The 21,209-nt window shown below is 55.6% G+C and overlaps 1 protein-coding gene across 1 annotated transcript in view; it reads right to left on the bottom strand.

The window, feature by feature from the left end:
* The window catches only part of GFPT2 (glutamine-fructose-6-phosphate transaminase 2), a 41,471-nt gene extending 36,977 nt beyond the window's left edge, over nt 1-4,494 (bottom strand). The window contains exon 1 of the mRNA XM_069468322.1: nt 4,435-4,494. Coding sequence (XP_069324423.1) covers nt 4,435-4,441 — 7 coding nt within the window. The 5' untranslated portion in view covers nt 4,442-4,494. The remainder of the gene's footprint in view (nt 1-4,434) is intronic.
* Between the last annotated feature and the right edge of the window lie 16,715 nt (nt 4,495-21,209).

A 21,209-nucleotide genomic window follows, 5' to 3' on the forward strand; every position in this document is an offset into this window, starting at 1 on the left:
GGTCCTGGACTGGAGGGCTCCCTGCCCCGACAGAAGAGCACAGGCAACGGATTTCTGCCTCAAGGAATGCTCAGAAAATTCCTGAGTGTGTGCGCGTGTGTGGTGTCGGGGCAGGGGGCAGGTCTAGTCTCCTGGGTGAGGCACACAGGTGTGTGGAGGCCTCGGGGCCATGGCAAGGGCCACCGAGGAGCTGTGGCCTCTCTGACTGTCCAGTCCTTGCTCACCTAGACCGAGGAGGGCCACTCCACTGACGGGATGGGGAGGACAACCCCCACCTCCTCCTCACAGAACCAGGGCAAAGCTGCAGGCGCTGAGGAAGCGGGTGCTCCGGTCGCAGCCCTGCTTAAAGACAGGCAGCGGAGCCCGCAGGCCTGGCCAGGGCCCTGAGCGGACCCAGCTGGCTCCTCTGCCTCGGGCCTGCTCGGGGCTCCGTGGTTTAACACTGTCTCTCCGCTGGAACCCAGGAGGTACCAGACTCTGCTTCCTGCAGCAAACCAGACAAGGCCTTTCTAGTTTTAGTAGAAAAGTTCCTGGTGTCCTTGTCATTCTAGGATTTTACGAGGAACAAAGTGGGAAGTGACATATACTCTAAGTATTACCGAAAGAAAAAAAAAACTTTTAAGAAAAAATGTGTTAAATTTTGGCTATAAATGCCAAAAATTTTTTTCAGTGAGAAATATTTTCCTTGAAAATTAAAAAGAAGAACATGATCAGGTTGAATTGCTCAATCATTTTTGTGCAGAATTCATCTTTAGACTTTTCTCTCAAAGTTGTTTGTAACCTCAAGTTAATCTCTCTTTATAAGCTTATTTTGCTAAATACAAAAGTAATCCCTTAATTTAAGAGCATAGTTTACTAATGCTACGCCACTAAATGTCCAGGTTTTTCTGAACTTGGGGAACCCCTGATGGTTGAGACTGACTTACAGGGGAAGGACACAATGACAGGGAGGAAGAGGAGGAGGTGGAGGGGGGCCACAGCCCATGCAGAGATGGAAGCCATGTGGCCACAAGCCAAGGAGTGCCAGGAAACGCCAGAAAGTGGAAGAGGCCAGGAAGGAGTCTCCTCTAGAGCTTCCAGACGAAGCACAGCCCTGAAGACACCTTGCTTTTGGCCCAGTAAAACTGATTTTGGACTTCTGGTCTCCAGAACTGTGAGAGAATAAATTTGTGTTGTTTTACATGAGCAAGTTTGTGGTCATTTGTTAGAGCAGCCAGAAAAAACGAATATGCCAATCAAGACAAAAGATGGTGATCAAGGCAAGGGCTCTACCTTCTAGCAAGAACTAAGAATTCTCCAATTCTCCACCCCACAGCCAAGTCTTTTTTCTTTTTTTCCCCCTTCATAGATTACAAAGTGAATCACAGGGAAGGTTTAAGAGTGCCTGGCTGGGAGGAACAAATCCCTTCTGCCCTCCCTTTCTTCCTAGGAAGGTCAGCTCCCTGTCCTCTCTGTGCCGGGGTCCCAGGTTCGGACTGCTGGGGGGGCAACAGGTAGCACCAGTGAGCAAGGCAGCTGGGAGGGGCAGGGAGAACTGGGGCACATGTGCCCATCATCCAGGGGGTCACTCATGCACCATTTGGAAATACGGACTCCGTGTTGCTTATCTTTGGATTTTTTTTCAAGAGAAGCCCAAAATCCACCTACTTATGTGAAATCTCCCAATTTTGTAATGTGGTAACTAATTTTAAAAAATGTTTTAACCCTGTGCGCCAAACAAAAAGACGTCTGTGTGCCTAGTTTGGCCCAGGACTGCCGGGCTGCATGCAGCCTGTGCACAAGATCCTCCTCCGCAGCGGGATTTCTCGGGTCAGGCAGCCCCGGTCAGTGAGCAGCCTCTGGACTGGCCCTCTAACCCACCTGCCCCCTCTTTGGTGGGGGGACCACACCCAGGAGATCTTCAAAACCCCAGGGCCTGGAAAACAGAGGGCCTCTCCACGATAGTCAGTCCCCAGTGGCTGAATGAAGAAGAGAAGGAAAGAAGGAAAGGAGGGAGGAAGGAAATATCGTAACTTTTCTATTGGCAGAAAGTCAGCAAAATGCCAGCAACTCTTGGATGTCAACCAAACCCGACATGTGAATACCTAAGTGCCATTTCAGCTACCCTCTCAGTACACCGAAAGCCGTGGAGCGTCATCTGCCCAGTTCACGGAGGATTGACCCCTGCCGGCGCGGGCTTTCCGAGGGGGAAGCCTCGGCAGACAGACTGTGTCTGTCTCAGCAGACACAGTCTGAGCACGGTCCTTAGCACAGGGATAGGGAAGGGCCTTTGGTCTTGTTCCCTGCAGGAACTGCCAAGGAGACCTGAGACCTGAGGCTGCCTCCACGTGGCAGCAACAGGCATGGCCCAGAGAAAAGACCTGAAACAATTCCTGCTCAGACACAGGTGTGCACAGTCCTCTCCAGGCCGCGATTTCCCCCAGTGTAAAGTGAAGAGGTTATGTGGTTCTTTCCAGGAGCATCCTCACAATTTCTGCTGTATCCTTGTACCAATGGCACAGTTATTTCTTTAATATTTTTCTGTAAAAATTGACTAAATTTTCAAAAACATAAATGAATTTGTTACAAAAAGAAACAACCATAAAACGAAAGCCAGTATCACTTGCCATACACACACAGATCATAATCCAAAAAAAAAAAAAAAACAGACTGATGTGCTCAATTCTAGCCAGCTGCTGCTGCCTGCTCTGAGCCTGGGAAGTGTCAGAGAGACGTTAAGGACACATTAGCACCAAGCTGAGACTTTCTCCTGCTGTAACTTTCCCATGCAGGGATTCCATAGGACTCCAGGCTGAGCTACACCCGCCCTGCCAACAGCAAGGATCAGCCCTAGGGAAATGAATTCCCAAAAGGCATCCTTAGTCCTGCAAATACTCTTTGATTCTGGCTCTGGGCCACGGCCACTCTCTTGAGCCCTGGGTATCCTTTGGTGACCCAAGCCCCTTCTCACACTCAGCCATGAGCAGTACCAGAAGATATGAGGACACGGTGTTCCGCCCACAGCACAACATTTCCTATGGGGACAATATGCGTGCAGCCCTTTAAGAAAGCAGAACAAAAAACTTGTGATTTTGAACATTGGAGGAGTTAGGGCCCCCCAAACCTCAGAAAGACACCAGAGAAAGCCAGATGCAAGCAGGCCCGGTAGGACGCAGGAGGGCAGGCGGGGTGGGGGTGGAGGGGCATCCGAGGGGAGGAGGGCAGTAAAGGCTCTGGTGCTGGGGGGCAGAGCCTCCAAGTTCAAGGGTCTCATGCACAAGTCTGGGTCCAAGGCCACCAGTTGGCCGAGAGTCTGGAATGCCACACTGAGAGCTCTGGAATCTGAAGGGCTTTGAAACCTTCCAAAATTGCCATGTTTGGCTCATCTCTGTCCCCAGAAGCACCTAGAGGCAGCCCTACACGTTGCAAATGACGCCCAGGAGTACTGAGATTTTTGCTGAGGGTTCAGGAATTTAAACTGATGCCCGTTCAGCCAAAGCCAGCTGCCCACTTCTTGGTCCTCTGGCCCCGAAACAAGGCCTGTACAGACCTTGGCCCAGGGCGCACAGCCGGCGCACCCCACCCCTCGGCCCTCGGCAAAGTCAGAGAGAGGCCTTTCATGGCTTCAAAAGTTCCACCAGGTCCTCCAGCCACAGGAGGCTGGAACGGGTAACCGAATCCTAGTCAAGTGAAGAAAAAAAAAAAAAACGCACAGCGACCTTTTGTCCCAGCAGAAGTTCCAGCCTCTCTCCAGGCCAGCGGAGGCGGCCCAGCCAGAAGAGTAAAGAATTGCAGATGTGCGCTCAGGGCCGCGGCCACCCTCCCGGCTGCCCGGCAGCCACGCGGGACGGCGGGGTTCGCCGCGGGCATCCGGCCGCCGAGCCGGCCCGTTCCCCGCCCTGGACTCCGTCTCCTCGCTTCGGGCCGAGGCTCCGCCGCGATTACTGCCGCTTCCCCACGCCTCCCCGAGAATTCTTTGCAGCAAAAAAGCGGCAACAGGGAACCAACCCTGCTACAGACAGGAGGTTCATCTGGGGTCGCCAGGAGGACGCCAGCGCACCGGGGGCTGCTCTCCCTGCCGCGGGGGCGACCCGGCGGCTGCTGGGGGTGCAGGCGCGGGGGCCGAGAGCTGGGCTGGGCCGCCTTTGTGAGCGGCTGGGGAAGTGGAGGAAAGCGCCCCCTTTGGACTTGGGGTGGGGACACCTCTGTGTTGCGGGGGCCCGGGCCAGGGGCCGGACCAGTTGCCCCCCTCTGTGGGGGAGCCGAGCCTGGGTCCCCCTCACTACGACGGAGACCCGGGCTGGGCATCCCCCCAACCCCTCCCGGAGACACCCAGGCGGGGGCCGGGCCGGGGGAAGGCAGGCCTGGTCATCGAGAGCCCCGCGCTCGGCGCCCCCGCCGGGTCCCCGGCGCCCGTTCCCGGAGGAGGGCGGCTCGGGCGAGCGACGCACTCACCGCACATCGTGGCTGCGGCTCTGGCCCTCGGCGGCTCCGGGACCTGCGCACTGGGGACGCTCCGGGTAATCCTGGCGCCGTGTGCTCAGAGGGCTCCGGCTCCCGCGGTTTTAGCCCCGAGCCCGGCGAGGGGGCGGGGCGGGGCGGGACCCTCCTTCCGCCTGCCTGCTCCCCATTGGCCCCCGGTTGTCGTGACAACGGTGGGGACAGGGACCCCCGGAGTCCCGGAACCGCCAAGGGGCTGCTCCCGGGCGCGGGTCGCCACTGTGCCGCGAGCGCGCCGGGCGCTGGAGCCTGGAGGTGGGCTGGGGGCAGCCAACGACCCGAGCCCACACCCGATTCAACCCCGGGCGGCGTGGAACCTTGGGCGGAGGGCGGTTCAACCCGCTCTGTGCCTCCGTTTCCCCGTCTGTAACATGGGAGTAACCATGGACCCCACCTCCCAGGTGCGGGCGAGGATAGGACAGTCGGTGTAGCCCTCAGGGAGCCGCGGGTCCTGGCTGTCCCGCTGTGCCGGACGCTCAGAGCTCCAGAGACGCGGCCCACGATCGGCCCGGTCCCGCCCTGCGAGGAGGGGACTCCTGGGCTGGGCCGACAGGAGAAAACTGGGGCTCCTTGTTGCTGGGAAGGGACTTTGCCAAGACTGGACAGCCGCAGCGGTGGCAGAGTGTGAACCTGGGTTTATTGTGGAGCCTGAACTTGGAGGCGAGGATTCCCCACGTTGTGAACCTAGCTGGGGGCAACCCAGGAAGCCACCCCTCCTTGAGCCGGGGCTCCCGCCAGGGGCCGGAATCCCACCCGCTGCAGCCTGCGACCCCGCCCTGGCTCCAGGCTGTCCCTCCCCTCCCCGCCGAGCTCTGCGCCCCTAGTCTCCCGAGGAAGGTCACGAGAACTGGCCCAATATTTGAGTACTTTGAAGACATCTGTTTTTTTTTTTTTTTAACTTAAAAAAAAAACCCGTGAAATTCTAAACAGATCCTCCCCAGACCGTGAGCAAGAACCAAATGAAGCTTTTCACGTCTTGTCTAGAGCATTTCTCCTGACGTGATCTCTCCCTAGCTTCACTGTGCCTCTGTGGGCCCTGGGGGGAGGTGTTTGCTGTCCCCATTGGAGGGTCGGTGACAGCAAAGGAGGGGGCTTGGTTGAGTCACGATGCTGGGAAACAGCAGAGCTGATTCAGGAGCTGCTGCACTTGCCTCTCACCCTCCCACCAGGCAGGGCCCCATTCACTCATTCATTCATTCCCAAATCCTAAGCACCCACTTCATGCCTGTCCTGGCACTCGGGACTTCGTGATGATGAGTGAGAGCAGATCTACGAGGTAGTTAGTGCGGAAGCAGGCGCTAAGCTGGTGGTCACACGGCAGCTGGACAATTCCAGGTGGGATACAGGGAGGAGATGGGCAGGGCCCGTGAAGAGGGTGCCAGGCTCTTCCTGGGACTGGGCTGGAGCTGGCACTCGTGCAGGTCAGTCGACAGCCAAGGCAGTTCTCCCAAGGAAGTTAGCAGACACTCGAAGGCAGGGAGCAGCGGGCATGTGCAGAGGTCCCCTGGGTGAGGGCTAGAACTTGAGCCTGGAGATCATGCTGTCCTGCCCCAAACTGGCCTCTGCTGTCTGTAACTGAGATGGGAACAAGATGAGGTCGTCAGGCGCTCTGCTAGAACCAGGAGCCCTGGGGTCCTAGCAGGGTCCAGGTCTGTGCTCCATCTTCCTTGGGGATCCACAGCTCCATGGTGGGAGTGGCATGAATGCTATGACCCCTGGGGAGGCATCTACCTCAGGGGCTGGCTGAGCATCTCCTCTGCTTTGGGGACCAGCCCCCTGAGAATGCTTTGGGAGGGTGGGGCCTGGGCCTGGCCACGTAGCCACTAGATCCCCAAGTGGGATCAGCCCGTGGCCCATGCTGGACCCTTGGGTGGTGCAACTGGATGGAGGATAGCCTGGTGATACTGGAGACCTTCTTGTCACCTTTGGGGTGGAATGGGGAGAGGCCATCTGACAGCAGAGTGATCCAGAGCACACAGATGGATCTAGGATGGAGCTGACACAAATGAGAGCCCCGGCGTCCAGCCAGGTCTGAAGCCAGGATCTATCCCTGGACTTCTCTGTACCGGACTCCATAAATTCCCACCCTTGCCTGAGGCTTTCTGAGGTGACTTCTGTCATTTGCAACCAAGTGGAGTCCTGACTCCTGCAACCTGCTGGACTTAGGCTCTGAGGTTCAGGTAGGCAGCTGGTGGCCCCAGCCTTTAAGGTCCTGCTGGCTGGAGGTAGCTCCCCTTCCTGCTCTCAGCTCTGTCTGGAATCTGTCCTCACACAGCTGGGGAGGCCCCTGGGGGTTGGAGAGATTAGACAATCTGCCCACAGTCACACAGCCAGGGAAGAGGGGCTGGTCTGGATCAGAGAGCCCAGGCTTGCTGCCTTTTGGGAAGAAGGAAAATGTGGGATGATGCATTGGTGCCTCTCTCAGGTTGGCCCCGGCCTGCGCTTACAGGAGGGTGAGCAGGAGTGGCTGGGGCAGGGCCTGGGTGTCCACTGCCCAGGCTGATCTCTATGGCCGGCTCCGGCCCCGCTCCCCAGGAGTGCCTTGGCCCTGCTGGCCAGAGGGTGGGCCCACAGGCTGGAATTGCAAACAGCAGCCACAGACATGGCTTCTTCACCTGCACAGTTTTTTCAAAGCTCTTTGTAGTTGGGAGATTTGCTCATCGATCTGCTCCCCACTCCTCCACCACTCCCAACAAAAGCAGCCCAGTTGAGTCCTGTGGCTGTCCTGGTAGATGTGAAATGTGCCTGTCATCCCTTGGCCACAGGCCCTGTTCATCTGTTTTTCCCTGTGACATTTCCCGTAGGGTCTGGGGAGGGTTATAGGGCCACGGTATGGTGAGGACCCCCTCTGGCTCCTGCAGGCATCCTGGCTGGACTTTTACCAGCTCTCATGTTGTCGTCAGGGTCCTCACTACGAGTCTCCGCCAGCCACAGCTCTGCCTGAATCTGGGCTGGTCACCTGTTCTTCCTGCTCTCCTTTTACCCCTCTGGATGCAGAAATGCCAGGCAGGTCTCCCTGTTGCCCAGAGACCCCGCCCAGCCCAGCCCAGAGCTGTGGAGCACAGGGCTTCCTGGACTTCAGCAGAGGGCCCGGGGAGCTGGAGGTGCAGGGTGCTGAGGCCTGCTGCTGGGAGCCCTGGGTTGGATCGCTCCATGGGGATGGAGGGAGATTCTAGAGGGACCTAAGAGTGGTGCTCTCAGTGGGCAGCAGGTAGGATTTGGGGAGCCCAGGTCAGACATCCCAGGTGTTGTGACTTGGATGGAGTGTCCCACCTTGGGGCAGCTGGTCCTCAGCTCAGATTCAAGGTGGGGACACAAGGAGCAGCAGAGCTTGGGGCTAGACTGGAGCATGGGGCAGGAAGACACCCCCCTACCCCTCCTGTGGGACTGGGATAGGGTGGATGGGGGGTGGGTAGGATGCAAAAAGCCCACTGTCAGCGAAAGTCTGAGGGACTGGTCTGGGGCCAGGGCTCGAGGATAGCCAGAAGTGGAGAGCTGGGCAGGAAACTGAGGCAGGAATCCTTGCAAGAATAAGAAGCTTGGCTGGGGCCTGGGAAGTGGGGTGGGTCATGTAGCTCAGGTTTTGGCCACCAGATGGCTCCATTGGCCCCGAGCCCTACGCCAGCACTGAGGCAGGAGCGACCCTCCCCCGCCTCATTCCTCAGCACAGGCCAGGGGCAGTGGGGACCGTCCCATCAAGTTCCTTGTTTCACCTTTGTCCTGCAGAGCTTAGGAGGTCTGCCAGAGAGCTGAGCTTGTGTACTCTTTCATGACTATAGGTTAATTTTTTTTTAATTAATAGGGCTATTTATACATTTTTGTAACTTTTTTCTTACAGAAGAAATACATGTTCATTTTAGGGAATACAGAGTAAAATTTTTTTCAAAGGGTTGACCACCGTCAACTTCTTACACCTTCCAAATGTTATCCTCCACATACACGGTCAGTATTTAAACAATGCAGTCACCCTGCAAACGTCGTTTTGCAGCTGAGGTTTGACAAACTGTGCTGCGAAGCCCGGATCTGGCCCAGGAACGCCGGTGCTGTCCCACATACCCCTCTGGTACCACTGTCCCCTGGAAAAGCTGGGCCTTCGCTCTGCTGAGCTGGGAGAGGGTGGGGATCTGAGTGGGACGAGCAGAAATCTGAGATTGCAGGAAGCACTGTCTGGGAGACAGCAGTGATCGGGGAGTGGCGGCTGCAGCCTGTCGTGCCGTCCCTGGAGGCTCTCTGGCCCCGACAAGGGGGCTTCCGCTATGGGCTGAATCTCTGTGTCCTCCTCCCCCAATTCCTATGTTGAAATCCTAACTCCCAAGGTGATGCTACCAGGAGGTGGGGCTTTTTGGGAGGTGATCACGTCAAGAGGGTAAAGCCCTCCTGAATGGGGTCATTGTCCTTATCGAAGAGGCCCTAGAGAGCTGCCCCACCCCTTCTGCCGCATGAGGACACAGTGAGAAGGCGGCATCTGTGAGCCAGGGAGTAGGCCCTCACCAGACACCGACTCTACTGGTGCCTTGATCTTGGACTTGAGCCTCCAGAACTGCAAGAAATGTCTGTTGTTTACAGGCCTGTTAGTCTATGGTATTTTGTTGTAGCAGCCCGAACGGACTAAGGCAGCTGCTGACGCCAACACCTGCCTAGCCACGCATGGGTGGCACTACCTAAGCTCACCCCATGCCAAGCTGCTCAATTATTTCAGGCAAAGTATCTCCTCAGGGACGAAAAGGCACATATTGGGGTCCCTGGCAGAGCAGGAAGAGGCCTCACATTCATGGACCATTCGGTGCAGCACAGCATGGCTGCTCATGTGTCTCACAAATGCTCATGTGTCTCACAAGTGCCCATGTGCCCGCATGCCCATGTGCCTACCCTGTGCTGGAGGGGGCGGGTTTCAGAGAGGAAACCAACCCAGTTTCCACCCTGGAGGAGCCCATAGTCTAGTGGGCAAGTATACACACACACATATACACACACAAATACACACACAGAAAATCAGAAAATAGGCGGTGGGTATGGAATCTACCTGAGTATTGTAAGCTGAGGAGGCATTCAACTGCAAATGAGGCAGGCAGACAGGCGAGCTGTGCAAAGGCCCAAGGGGCAGGAAAAGCAGGTCAGGTGCAGAAGGTCAGCAGGGCAGAGTTGTTGATCCCCCACACCTTGCCTAAGACCAAAGCAGGTAACCGTGAATAAGGAAGCTGAGTGGGAGAGAGGAGGTGACGGGGGCAGTGGGGACTGAGGGAGCTGGGATCATGTACCCCATTTAAGGGTGTTCCTGGTACCAGAAAAAAGGCATTTTCTGATGCCAGGGCAGAGATCAATTGGGGGGGGAGACCCAAAAACCTATAGGAGCGTCTTTTTAATAATTCCAGGTAGGTGCTACAAGTTTTGTTTATTTGCCCGTTCAGTAAGCAGGCCTTTCTTTCCTGAAAGGCCACAGCCAGGTGCTCTGCCTGGGAGAGCTGCGGGACAGCCCAGCGGCTCAGAGTCTCTGAGAGCTGGAGGGTGGCGGTGGCAGGCACCTTAGTCTGTCGGCCCCATCACAGTCTCTTCTGTTGTTTGGGGCATTTCCCTGTGGAATCCGGGACCGGGCGTGGTAGGCGGAGCTGCGCAGACAGCCAGGGCTATGGCTGAGGAGCTTGGTGGAGCTTGAAGGCTCTGTGGTGACTCAGCTGAGTGGGATGGCAGAGAATTCATTAGGTAGTTTAGGCTTTGTGGGCCACATACGATCTCGTCTTTGTTGCATATTCTTCTTTGTGCATTTTTTGTCTTTGTTTTGGTTTTTTTCCTACAATTCTTTGAAAATATGAAAACCATTCTTAGCTGGCTGGACATACAAAAATAGGCCAGGGGCAGGATTTGTCACTGTGGGCCGTGGTTTGCAGGTCCTTGCTTTAATGGATGTGCTCAGCCCCAGAGCTGGCCAGGAGTTAAACCCTCAGCAGAGGGCGGTTGCACTGGTCCCCTTCTGCAAACGGCCGACCCGGACTCCAGCTGCGGTTGGGGGCGTGCTGGGTGAGGAGCTCACACACTCTGGGAAGCCCAGAGAACTGGGCTCAGGAAACCAGCAGGGTCCTCAGGAGGCCTGGCTCCTGGAGCCCTCCAGAACACACCCAAAGCCACCCGGGGGGCTCCCGGCCGCACGAGGGCTACGTCAGCCAGCAAAGGAGGTCTGCATGCTTTCCCAGAGCCATGCATGTGTGCTCCGGGGGCTGGGGCCACCCTGTCTGGGGGCCCCAGAGGAAGGAGCCTGAGTGTGGAGAACTCGAGGCTTCCCCGAGCACATGCTCTGGGGGGCACTGGGATACAGGCCAGGGTACCCACCCCCCGGAACTGCTTGGGCCTCTCACTTGGGTCACTATGGTGATCACTGTGGGGTTAGTGGCTGGGGTAGACCCTGCCTTGGCAAGTTTGCGTTCTTTTGGGAGGCCTACTTTTGGACCTCTTGACCCAACTTCACTTCTGTGCGACGGTTCACCCAGCACCCATGCAGGGTCCTCCCATCCACTCCCCTTGCTCTGTGCCCAGAGTGGCTGGCTTCACCAGGGGTCCCAGGCCCTCTGGCTGTGGTTGGCTTTGGCCAATGGGCGACACCCAGCAGGAGGTCCAGGGAGGGAGGGAGTGAGGTCGGGATATTTGCTTCCCAGGCAGCCAGTCTCCCCAGAGCCCCAGGGCTCTCTGGTTCCTCTCCCACAGCTGCACTCTCAGGGTCCGGCCCTTCAGGTCCAGGAGTGGCCATGCCCCAGCTGGGAACCCCTTTAACTCTTTATTCGCTTCAAGTAATGCTCCTCAATTACCCTGTCCTGGGGTCCCAGGACTGTCCTGCTTTTAGCATTGAAATTTCCAAGTCCCAGGAAACCCCTCAGTCCTAGGCAAGTTGGGACAGTTGGTCACTCTAGCTGCCATCGATTCCTTCAGCTACCCTGATGCATTCTTGTTTCCTTGCATTCTTGCCTACTAAGCTGAGAGTAAGAAGGGCCTGAAGCTGTTCCCCAGCCTTCCAGTTCCTCTTGACCAGTGAGAAGAACTGGAGATCCTCCCGAGGGGTGGCTGTATCTTTGGAGGGGCTCACTCCCACGACCCCCCCATCCCAGCTCCCAGACTGGGTGCTGGCTGTGCTGCCTGCCTGATTTCCTGCCTGGCCCCGCAGGCAGCTGAGCCAGCTACGCCACATACTGCTGATGTCCCACAGATTCTGGGGGTGGGAGGAGGAGGGAGTTGCCTGAGTGTGGTGGTGGATGTCTCCTCCGAGTTGTCCAGTCTAGTGGGGGCATTTGGCTGTAATTCCCAGAGCCCAGGGCAAGGACAGAGGGTGAAGGTTTGGGACCCAGGACTCTTCTGGTTCCTCATCCCTCAGACAGCAGAGACAGGTTGGTTCTGGGGGTCCACACAGGCAGGGCAATGGAGGCCATCCCAAGCAGGGGCCAGCCCTGCACCAAGGGCCAGGGGGCTGGGCCTCCAAGCACACCTGGAGCCACTCTGTCCTCACGTGTGGCCTTGTTTCCATGTTTCCAGTTGGGACATGAGACCCTCCTAGACCCCAGTGGTGCGGGAAGTAGGCTTCAGGGAGGACCTGCCTGGGTGTTCACTAAGTGTGCCAGCTATGGAATGGCCAGTGGGCAGAGGGGCGTGTGTGCCTGTCTCCCTCCCCACTGAAGACAGCACCCTGGATCTTCTCTGTGCAATCACCCCTTCTCTGCTCTCAGCCTGTTGGATCACATCGGTCTGCCCTGTCTGCTGGCTGCTGGGGGTGGGGGACCGTGTGACCCAGACCTGAGCCTGAGGCAAACACTGTGAACACATAGTGGTTCTGGGCTGGGCCAGGGACCTAAATCAGCCTAGAGAGCACCAGTGGGTGTCATCTCAGAGGAGTTTTGCTAGACCATCAGGAAAGAGGGGCTCTCTTTGCCATGAAGTTATGAAGGTGTTAGAATGTAAGATTGGAGTTTCACTTGTGGGGTTTCAACTTGACCCCAAGTGGAGAGAACCTGCGAGTAGGGATAACACAGAGGAAAGCAGATCTGTGCGCCTGGATCCAGCCCTGCCTGCAGTGACTCGGGCCTGGACTTCTCAGGCTTTTCGTTCCTTGCCCGGGTAGCAGCCTTGGCTTACCTGGTGAGGTTGACCCTTACCCCCAGGGGCTCCAGCACTGTTTGTCCTTTCCTCTAACCTTTGCTGCTCCGGGCTTGGCAGTGTTTGGGGGTCTTCCAGAAGGCCTGCCCTGTCACTTAGGCACTTGCTGCGTCACGCACACTGCACAGTGGGGGTGGATCTGTTCTGTGATGTGGCCTTCCAAGCACTGATCTTTGTGAAATTGCTTGAGGTTTCTCATGGGATGCTGGCGGCACCACCAGCTGTTTCTGTAGCCTGCGAGAGGCTTGGTACCGTGACCTCAAACTTCCATGGGGCGCTGAGAGCGGGGGTCTCACAACCTGCGGTGCTCCAGGAAACCAGCTGCCGGAGAACACGAGTCTCTCTGGGGTGTCGGTTCCATCCCTGACCCTTTGCATCAGTGAGTGGCACTGTCGCTAGTGTTGGGGACTTTTCTCTTCCCAGCCTCTGAAGGGGGATCTTGATGCCTCTGGGAGGGAAAATACCTCCCAGGTATCTTCACAGACAAGCCAAGCCAATAAAGCTGGGCATCCACATTCTGCTGACGTGGCAGTATTTTGTTACTGTTCTGAAACAACTTGTCTACAAAAACTATCTTCCTTTTCTTGTAAATATTATTATCATCATTATTATTATTATTTGAGATAGTCTCACTCCATTGCCCTGGGTAGAGTGCCGTGGCATCAGCCTAGCTCACAGCAACCTCTGACTCCTGGGCTCAAGTGATCCTCCTGCCTCAGCCTCCCAAGTAGCTGGGACTACAGGCATGCGCCACCATGCCCGGCTAATTTTTATATTTTTAGCAGAGATAGGATCTCGGTTTTGCTCAGGCTGGTCTTGAACTCCTGAGCTCAAGCCATCCTCCTGCCTCAGCCTCCCACGGTTCTAGGATTACAGGCGCTGAGACTGTGTGGGGACCACATGGTGCTGGGAGCAGCAGCCCAGGGACCAGGGCCCAGGGCCCAGAACGAGGAGGGGACAGATGGAAATGCCTGTGCAGGCCAAAGGTGGCTGCAGGGCAGAGACCGTGCTGGGTCTGGAGTTGGGCTGGCCGGGCTTGAGCCCTGACTCCCTGTGGGCCCCGGTGGGGCATTCTCCTCGGCCACCAGACGGAGGTGGCAGGCGTTCTCCACACTGCCCGGGAAGCTATCCCTGGGTACTAACTTTCCAGAGAGGAATTTGCAATATGGATCAAAGACTTAAAATGTCTATTTTCTGACACATTATGTTAAAGACATAATGAACAACTGGACAAAAAATATTCAGGATGTTCACCTAGTGCAGTTTATACTTAGTGAACATTGAAGATAACCAACATCCTTCCATAGTGGGCGGACACGGAGACCAGAGCACGCCTGGAACACACCTGCGGGAGACGGTGGCAGCGCCGAGAGCCGGCCGCTGGCGGGCTGTGCTGCCGCGCGGGCCGAGGGGGCGAGGGGGCCGCGGGGCCGGGCTGTGCCGCCGCGCGGTCCTCAGCGCGTGTTTGCTTCCCTTTCGGCAGGTTTATTGAGATACGGTTCACTCACCATTCAGCCAGCAAAGTGGGAGGCGTTGGTCAGAGGGCACAGCGCTCAGCTGACGGGAGGAATGAGCTCCGGGATCCGATGGGCACAGTGTGGTGACTGTACTTGAAGTTTGCCAAGAGGCTAGACCTTAAGTGTCCTCGCCACAACAGGGCAAAAGGAAACACCACCAGACCCGATAACGACGTGAAGCGATGGATGTTTAACTTGATTGTGGTAATTGGTTCATCCTGTGTGCCTGTGTCAGAACATCGCTGCGTACACCATAAATATATACAAGTTAAATTTGTCAATTCTATCTCAATAAACCGGGGGGAGGGGGGAAAATAAAGTGAACAATTCAATGGTTTCTAATATATTAGCAGAGTTGTTATACAACCATCACCACCATCAATTTGAGAATATTTTCATCATCCCCCCACAAAAAAGAAATTAAGGTCTCTGAATCTGGAGGGCGGGTTTTGGCCCACGGCCCTGCGGAAGCAGAGAGGCTGGCCCTTGTCTGGGAGGGGCAGGGTGCCTCTCCCGTCCCGCTGCGAGGTGGCCAGTGGCAGGCCTGTCTTCAGGCCCGGTGAGTGCGAGGCCAGAGGGCTGCGCAGTGTGTGCAGGCCCTCGCCCGGGGCCTCCCAGGCTCCCAGGGGGGAGGTGTGGAGCCCAGCTCCTCTCTGTGGTCCCCATGGTCCCCGCCCCGCCTGCCCTGCCTGCTGCCCTGGGGCCACAGGCTGTTGGCACCAGCCAGCCTGGCTGGTGTGCTCCTCAGCAGGGAAGCCAAGGCAGGGAGAACAAGAAGCTCTGTGTCCTCTAGGGGCACAGACTGTCCCACGTCACGATCTTGGTCTGCGGAGTGAAATGATTGGACCCTCCCATGGGCCCGCAGATGTTGCTGAACAAAAAGTCACTGAACACACGCCAACATCCGCACTCCAGCCCTCCCTCCGGCACGTCCAAGTGCACAGACGGAATCACAGCCGAGATACGGGGAACGTGGGACGGCTTTCCCGGCACAGACTCACCAGTCCTGTCTCAGCGCCCGCTGGCCCTAGTCACAGAGGCAGGCCACGGTGACTGCCAGCTCTGGGGTCCTGGGTCCTGACGACCATGTGACTTATGCCAGGTGTCTCCACACCTGCTGCCTAAAGACCATCTGGGGTGGGACACTGTGTTCTCTCATTTGCCAACAAGAAACTCCCTGTAGTCTTGGGACAAGGGCACCTTGATGGCGAATTGTGATGGACCCCGACTCTCTGCTGAGCGAAGGGGTCTGCTTGGTCCCCTCCTGGCTTCTGAGCCGCCCCCACCCCCACCCCGACACTCTGAGTCTTGCCTGGAGACCCTCGCAGCACTAGCCTCGGGCCTCGGCTCAGTTCCTGGGGCTGGAACTCACCTCAAACCTGCTTAAGCATGAAAGAAAGGACATCGGTCATTCCTGAACGTGTCCCCAGGGACCCAAGCCGTGTCTTTCTGGTGCTGCTTTCCCGACTCCCACTCAGCCTGCCTCTGGGTGTTCTTGGGGCTCAGGCTGGTGCCCCCCAGGTGGCCGGAGGCCCATACAAGAAGCCACTCTGGGGAGGGGCGAGGAGGGAGCTCTCTTCCTCAGTCCATGGCTGTGCTGGCAGCTGGGGACTGGAGTTCACCCTGGAACCTCCCGGGGTGAGAGGGGAAGGGGAGGACACCGAGGCCCGGAGCAGTGTTTCCACTGAGGTTCTGAGGATTTCAGCTCAGCTCGGATGGGAGAGGCTGCAGAGCAGGGCGAACGTGCCTTCCCCACGTCCCCTCTTTCCCCACTGTCAGGCTTGGGAAGGGGGGAGGGGGGCAGCACCAGACTGCTCTGGTGGCTTTCTCTCCCTGCAGGGACAGATTCACTCAGGCCTCAGCACTTCCTGGGCCCACTGCGACCGACCTGTTGGCACTGAGGGACAATGATGTGTCAGCCTCCACCCTTGGCCTCGATGGTTCACAGCCCAGCTGGCGGCAGATGTAAACACGCACTGTGCTGCGAAGTTCCACAGATGGTGGGGAGCAAGCAGTGGGGGGCCACCCACTGTGCCTACACTAGAGTGTCACTGGAGCCAATCTTGGTGGTACGCAAGGGGGAGGAAGAGCTCAAAGTGGCCTAATCAAGAAGGGACTGGTTGGTTCGCGTAACTGAAACATTCAAGGGGTAGATGCGGGTGCAGCGGGACCCAGGCACTCGGAGGGTGCGGACTCCTCCTTCATTCTCTCAGCTCTGCTTTTCTCTGTGTTGACTTCGGACCAGCTTCCTTTACCTGGTGGCCCTGGCAACTCCAGGCTCATCTCCTCCCGACTGCGCAAGCCCAGGGGGCAGGAGCATCCTTCCCCAAAGATGCCGGCAGAGGTGCTGGGACTTCCTCAGACCCTCCAGGGACTCGTGCATCCCTGGCCAGGCCCTGCCGTGTCGTCAGAAGTTGGGTTTACGGACCCACCGTGGGGCGAGGGTGGGCATCTCCAGGCAAAATCTGAGGTGCTGTTGGCAGACTGAGGGCGTGTCTAACGGCTTGTAAAACCCTCTCATCTGTGACAAATGGGTAGGAGTCTGCCAGCAGGGAGGGAGGGACATCTGGACAGGCAGGGCCTCCCATCCCTCCCGCCCTGTGTGGGAAGCTTGGTGGAAGTCTTTAAGCAGAAGTGACGTGGCGGGATCTGCCTCTTGGAAAGATCTGGGGCAGTAGGAGGCTGGGTGGATGGTGGGGGTTGCTGCAGGCCCGGGGTGGGAGGAAAGGTGGGTGAGAGGGAGCCCTGGGGGCTGGCACAAACAAGGCTCCAGAACCACCAGGTGCGGGAGAGAAATGTGGCATCCAGGCCTTGGGGACACCAGGAGAGTGTTGGCCGGGACCTTTGGACACGGGAAGGCAGCAGGCTGAGGGGTGGGGACCACTGTTCAGCCCTGCTGGATGGGAGGTGCCAGTGGGTGGCCCCTCCCAGGGCAGGGGTCTGCAGGCAGTGGGATGTGTGTCTGCAGCTTGCAGAGGGACCCCTGCTGGAGACAGGCTCCGAGCGTGCACCTGGCTATGAGGGGCGATGATGCTGAGGGACCACATTGGGGGGCTTGATCTGAGCTCTGGTGTCCGTTCTTGCTGGACTGTAACCCTGAGCAAGCCCTTCAACTCCCAGAGCCTCAGTCTCCTCATCTGTAAAATGGGGCTGAGAAAACCTAGCTCATGAGGGCAGATGGGAAGGGGCTCTGCACACTCTGAAGCACAGGGTAGGTGTTCAGAGGACGGTGAGGCCAGAGGTGAGGCCAGAGAAAGCCCGAGAGCTGCTGCAGGGCTCTGCATTGGGAGTCACCACCAAGGACAGCCACACAGCCACCCTGCAGGCAGCATTTGGAGCTTTTGTTATTTTCTTCAAAAAACACAGCTGGGAAATAAATGATCACCGGCGACAAAGACGGGTCTTGGCCAGAAGGCCTTTCTGTCACCCCTCCCAGCTGAAAGGGATTTTTGGAGATTGTCTTGTCATCGACAGATGAAGAAAACAAGCTCTGTATTGCTTGTTTGCAGAGCCCGGGTGAGTCAGACCATGGCAGAGCCACTGGGACTCCCAGACCTGCTGGGCCAACCCCCCCAGTGGACAGATGGGAGAGGGGCCCGAGAGGTTTGGTGCTTGGTCCAGAGCCAGGCAGGTGGGGGCCCTGGAGGTGGCCACTGGCCAGAGCTGACACTGCCCTTCAGGTGGAGCTGCACGCCTGGGTTTGGCATGAGCTCTGTCGCCCCGCAAACCTGGTCCATCTGGGTTCAGGATGTTTTCAGAGGGGCCCAGCGGGCAGCTGTTGCGTGCACGAGAGAGCAAAGGGTGAGTTGGGGGCCAGGGACAGTGTGAAAGACCGCCAGGGCCGTGCTCAGTGTGAACTGCATATCCTAATGACAAGCAGAGTGGATGGCACAAGAAACCACTGTTCTTCAAGGCCTTGATCTTTGCAGTTCCCTCAGCCAGGAAGGCTTCTCCCACCCCAGTCAGCTCTTGTTGCCTGCAGAGAATCTTTCCCTGACTGCCCCCCGGAAAGCAGCCACCTCATTCATCCCAACTTCTTGCCTGACACTGGCCCCCCGCCCCGTGCTCCCAGGGCTGCCCCCTCATAGGCCAGGCCCCAGCCAAGCTTCCACCCTGTTTCCAGCTCCCCCGGGGGGACCTGGGCTGAATGGACCAGGCCTCTGGTAGCCTCCCTGCGGGACCTTGCTTGCTCTGCTGCACCGGAGGGAGGGGCGAGCGGTGGGTGTGGCCTGGACTGCGCTGGGATCGGGGGTGGGCTTGGGCAGTGGCAATCAGGTGACTTCTCAGGCCTGAGGGGCTGACTATATGTCCTTGACTACACAACCTCTGTCCTCTGCTTCCACCCACTGAGAAGATGCAAAGCTCAGGCCAGGGCTGAGAAGCAACTGCCCAGTAGGCTCTTCCTCCAGCAGAGGAATGTCCTCTGCCAAGGGAGTCCCAGGCATGGCCTCCATCCCACTTCCAGCCTGCTGGGTTAGGGTCTGGGTCCCTACTCTGTCCCTAAGACCCTCAGTTGCTAGCCCTTCTGGACCTCAGTTGTCTCGTATGTGAAATGGAAATGATACTCTAGCTCAGTGAGTTGTGAGGATTAATAAGAGAAGATGACAAGAACATTAATGAAACTTTAGGATAAATTTAAACATTTTTTAAAAAGCAGAAACCAAGCAAAAATACTTTTCTAATTACAAGAAAAGGATAATTTTTAAAATATCCTTAGAAATAAAAAACAAAATCCTTCTAAACAACCCTAGAGCAGAAGACATTAGAACTGAAATGGTGTCGAACGTATATACTAAAACCTGTGGGATGCATACAAAGTAGTATTCAGAGGAAAGTTCATAGCCTGAAAAACATTTTTTAGAAAATATGAAAGAAGAAAAATTCTTCCCGACTAAGGGAACTGCTTTCAAGGGGGAGCAGGCATGTCACAGGGCGACTCAGAGAGTGAGAAAGAGAGAGGAAGGAGGTGGTGCAGGCTCTCTTATACAACCAGCTCTCCCGTGAATAATAGATCGAGTACTCACTCATTATGGCAGGGTGGGCACTAAGCCATTCCTGAGGGATCCACCCCGATGACCCAAACACCTCCCCTCGCCCCCACCTCCAACACTGGGGGTCAAATTTCAACATGAGATTTGGAGGGGCCGAACACCCAAACTATATCAAGGATCCATACTATTCCCTGGGCCGAGATTGCTATAGCAACTGAATGTTGCAGCCACTTGCTGCTCCAAAGCCTTGGCCTCCACCTGCAGTTATCTCTTGCTACCACCAGCCATCCTTTGAGTACTCACAATGCCACTGCAGGACACTTGTCCCATGTTTCATTTATCCCTGGCAAAGAGGTACAATCTGTGTAAGCAACCAGATCCCAGAAACCATTTTGAAGATTTGTTTCCTGGGGCACGTTCACATGTGGTAAGTTGAGAAGAATTTTTTGATTTTTTTAGAAAAAGCTTTATTGATGTATAATTGATATTCAAAAAATGCACACAATTAATGCATACATGAATTTGAACATATGCATACACCTGGGTTACCGTCACATCCAAGGTACTAAACATATCCATCACCTCTAAACATAAACATTTCCTTGTGTTCTTTTTTGGGGGTGGGGGTTGTAAGAACACAACACGAGCTCTATCCTAACATAAGCAGGCACCACCATACTGTTAGCTGTTGGCACCATATTGGATAGCTGACCCCCAGAACTTACTCATCTTGCACAACAGAAACTTTATAACCAATTGAGAAACAATTCCCCAGTTCCTGAGCCCCCATCCCCTGGCAACCCCCATTCTATTCTCTTCTTCTTTGAGTTTGACTATTTTAGATACCTTAGTAATTGGGTCATGCAGTATTTGACCTTCTGTAACTGGCTTATTTCACTTAGTGTAACAGCCTCTGGGTTCATTAATGTTATAGCCTAAGTGCGAGAAATGACCACCTAAAGACCGAATTGAGCCAAAGTAGGAGTCTTTATTAGCTGGCCAGCGACCACCTCCTGTTCTGGGAAAGTCCAGAGACAGAGAATGGCCCCGATCTTAAAGTGGGCAGGGGTTATATACCTTCACCACTAACAATACTAACAATACACATACGGCTCAGAACATGTTGATTACAATAATTCATAACCAAGCAAACTTATAGAAGCAAATAGCAACCGTTAAATCAAGGAACATTTCTTTGAGGAACATCCAAGGAACTGCCAAGCATAGTACAATGTAACTATACACACCTAATGATTTTAAACAATCACTTACAAGTTAATCACTGTATACATTTTTTTCTGTTATTCATGTATTCTTTTTTTTTTTTAACGTCACACAACAGTGAGTCCGTACACAAGATGGCTGCACTAGCCTGCATACAAGATGGCTTCACTGTGGCTCACAGAGCTATAGTGATTACTGTGCCTCATCACAATTAATGTTGTTGCAAATGGCAGGATTTCCTTCTTTTGGGGAGAGTTTAATGAAAGACTCTACCAACTTGTGGGGAGGGTGTGGGGAAGCTCTAAGGCAGAGTGCAGCCCCAGGGCTAGTAAGAGCAAGGTGCGGCAAATGGCCCCCTTCTGTGGGGAGAGGGGCAGTGAGCAACATCGGAAACCACAGAGGGGAGGGAGGGCGCTGCATAGAAGGGCCATTAGCCAGGTGACCCTGCAGGGAGGGGACCTGGGGAATAGACCTCCCACAGTCCTCTCCAGAAGGCCTGTTAGTTTACCCCAGAGCAGGGGTGAAGAACCTGTGACCTTAAGGCCACATGTGGCCTTCTAAGTCCTTAAGTGTGGCCTTTTGACTGAGTCCAAATTTTACAGAACAAATCCTTTTATTTTTATTAATACATTTTTGCTCATCTTTTATATTTTATTTTTAAAATGGACATATTTAAAGTACCAAAGAATAAAAATAAGTTTCCACAAAATAATCCTCCCAGATTGACCGGCACAACTAGAACATTAGTACACCAGTCTGCTATCAGCTTTGGACAAGGTGCCCTGTGTTCCTGTCTGAAGTGGAACTTGCGAATAGTTGCACAGCTCGACAGTACTTTTTAATTCTGTCTGCTTAACAGCCCATC

The sequence above is a fragment of the Eulemur rufifrons genome, chromosome 5, assembly GCF_041146395.1.
Source record: "Eulemur rufifrons isolate Redbay chromosome 5, OSU_ERuf_1, whole genome shotgun sequence".
Classification (NCBI taxonomy): domain Eukaryota; kingdom Metazoa; phylum Chordata; class Mammalia; order Primates; family Lemuridae; genus Eulemur; species Eulemur rufifrons.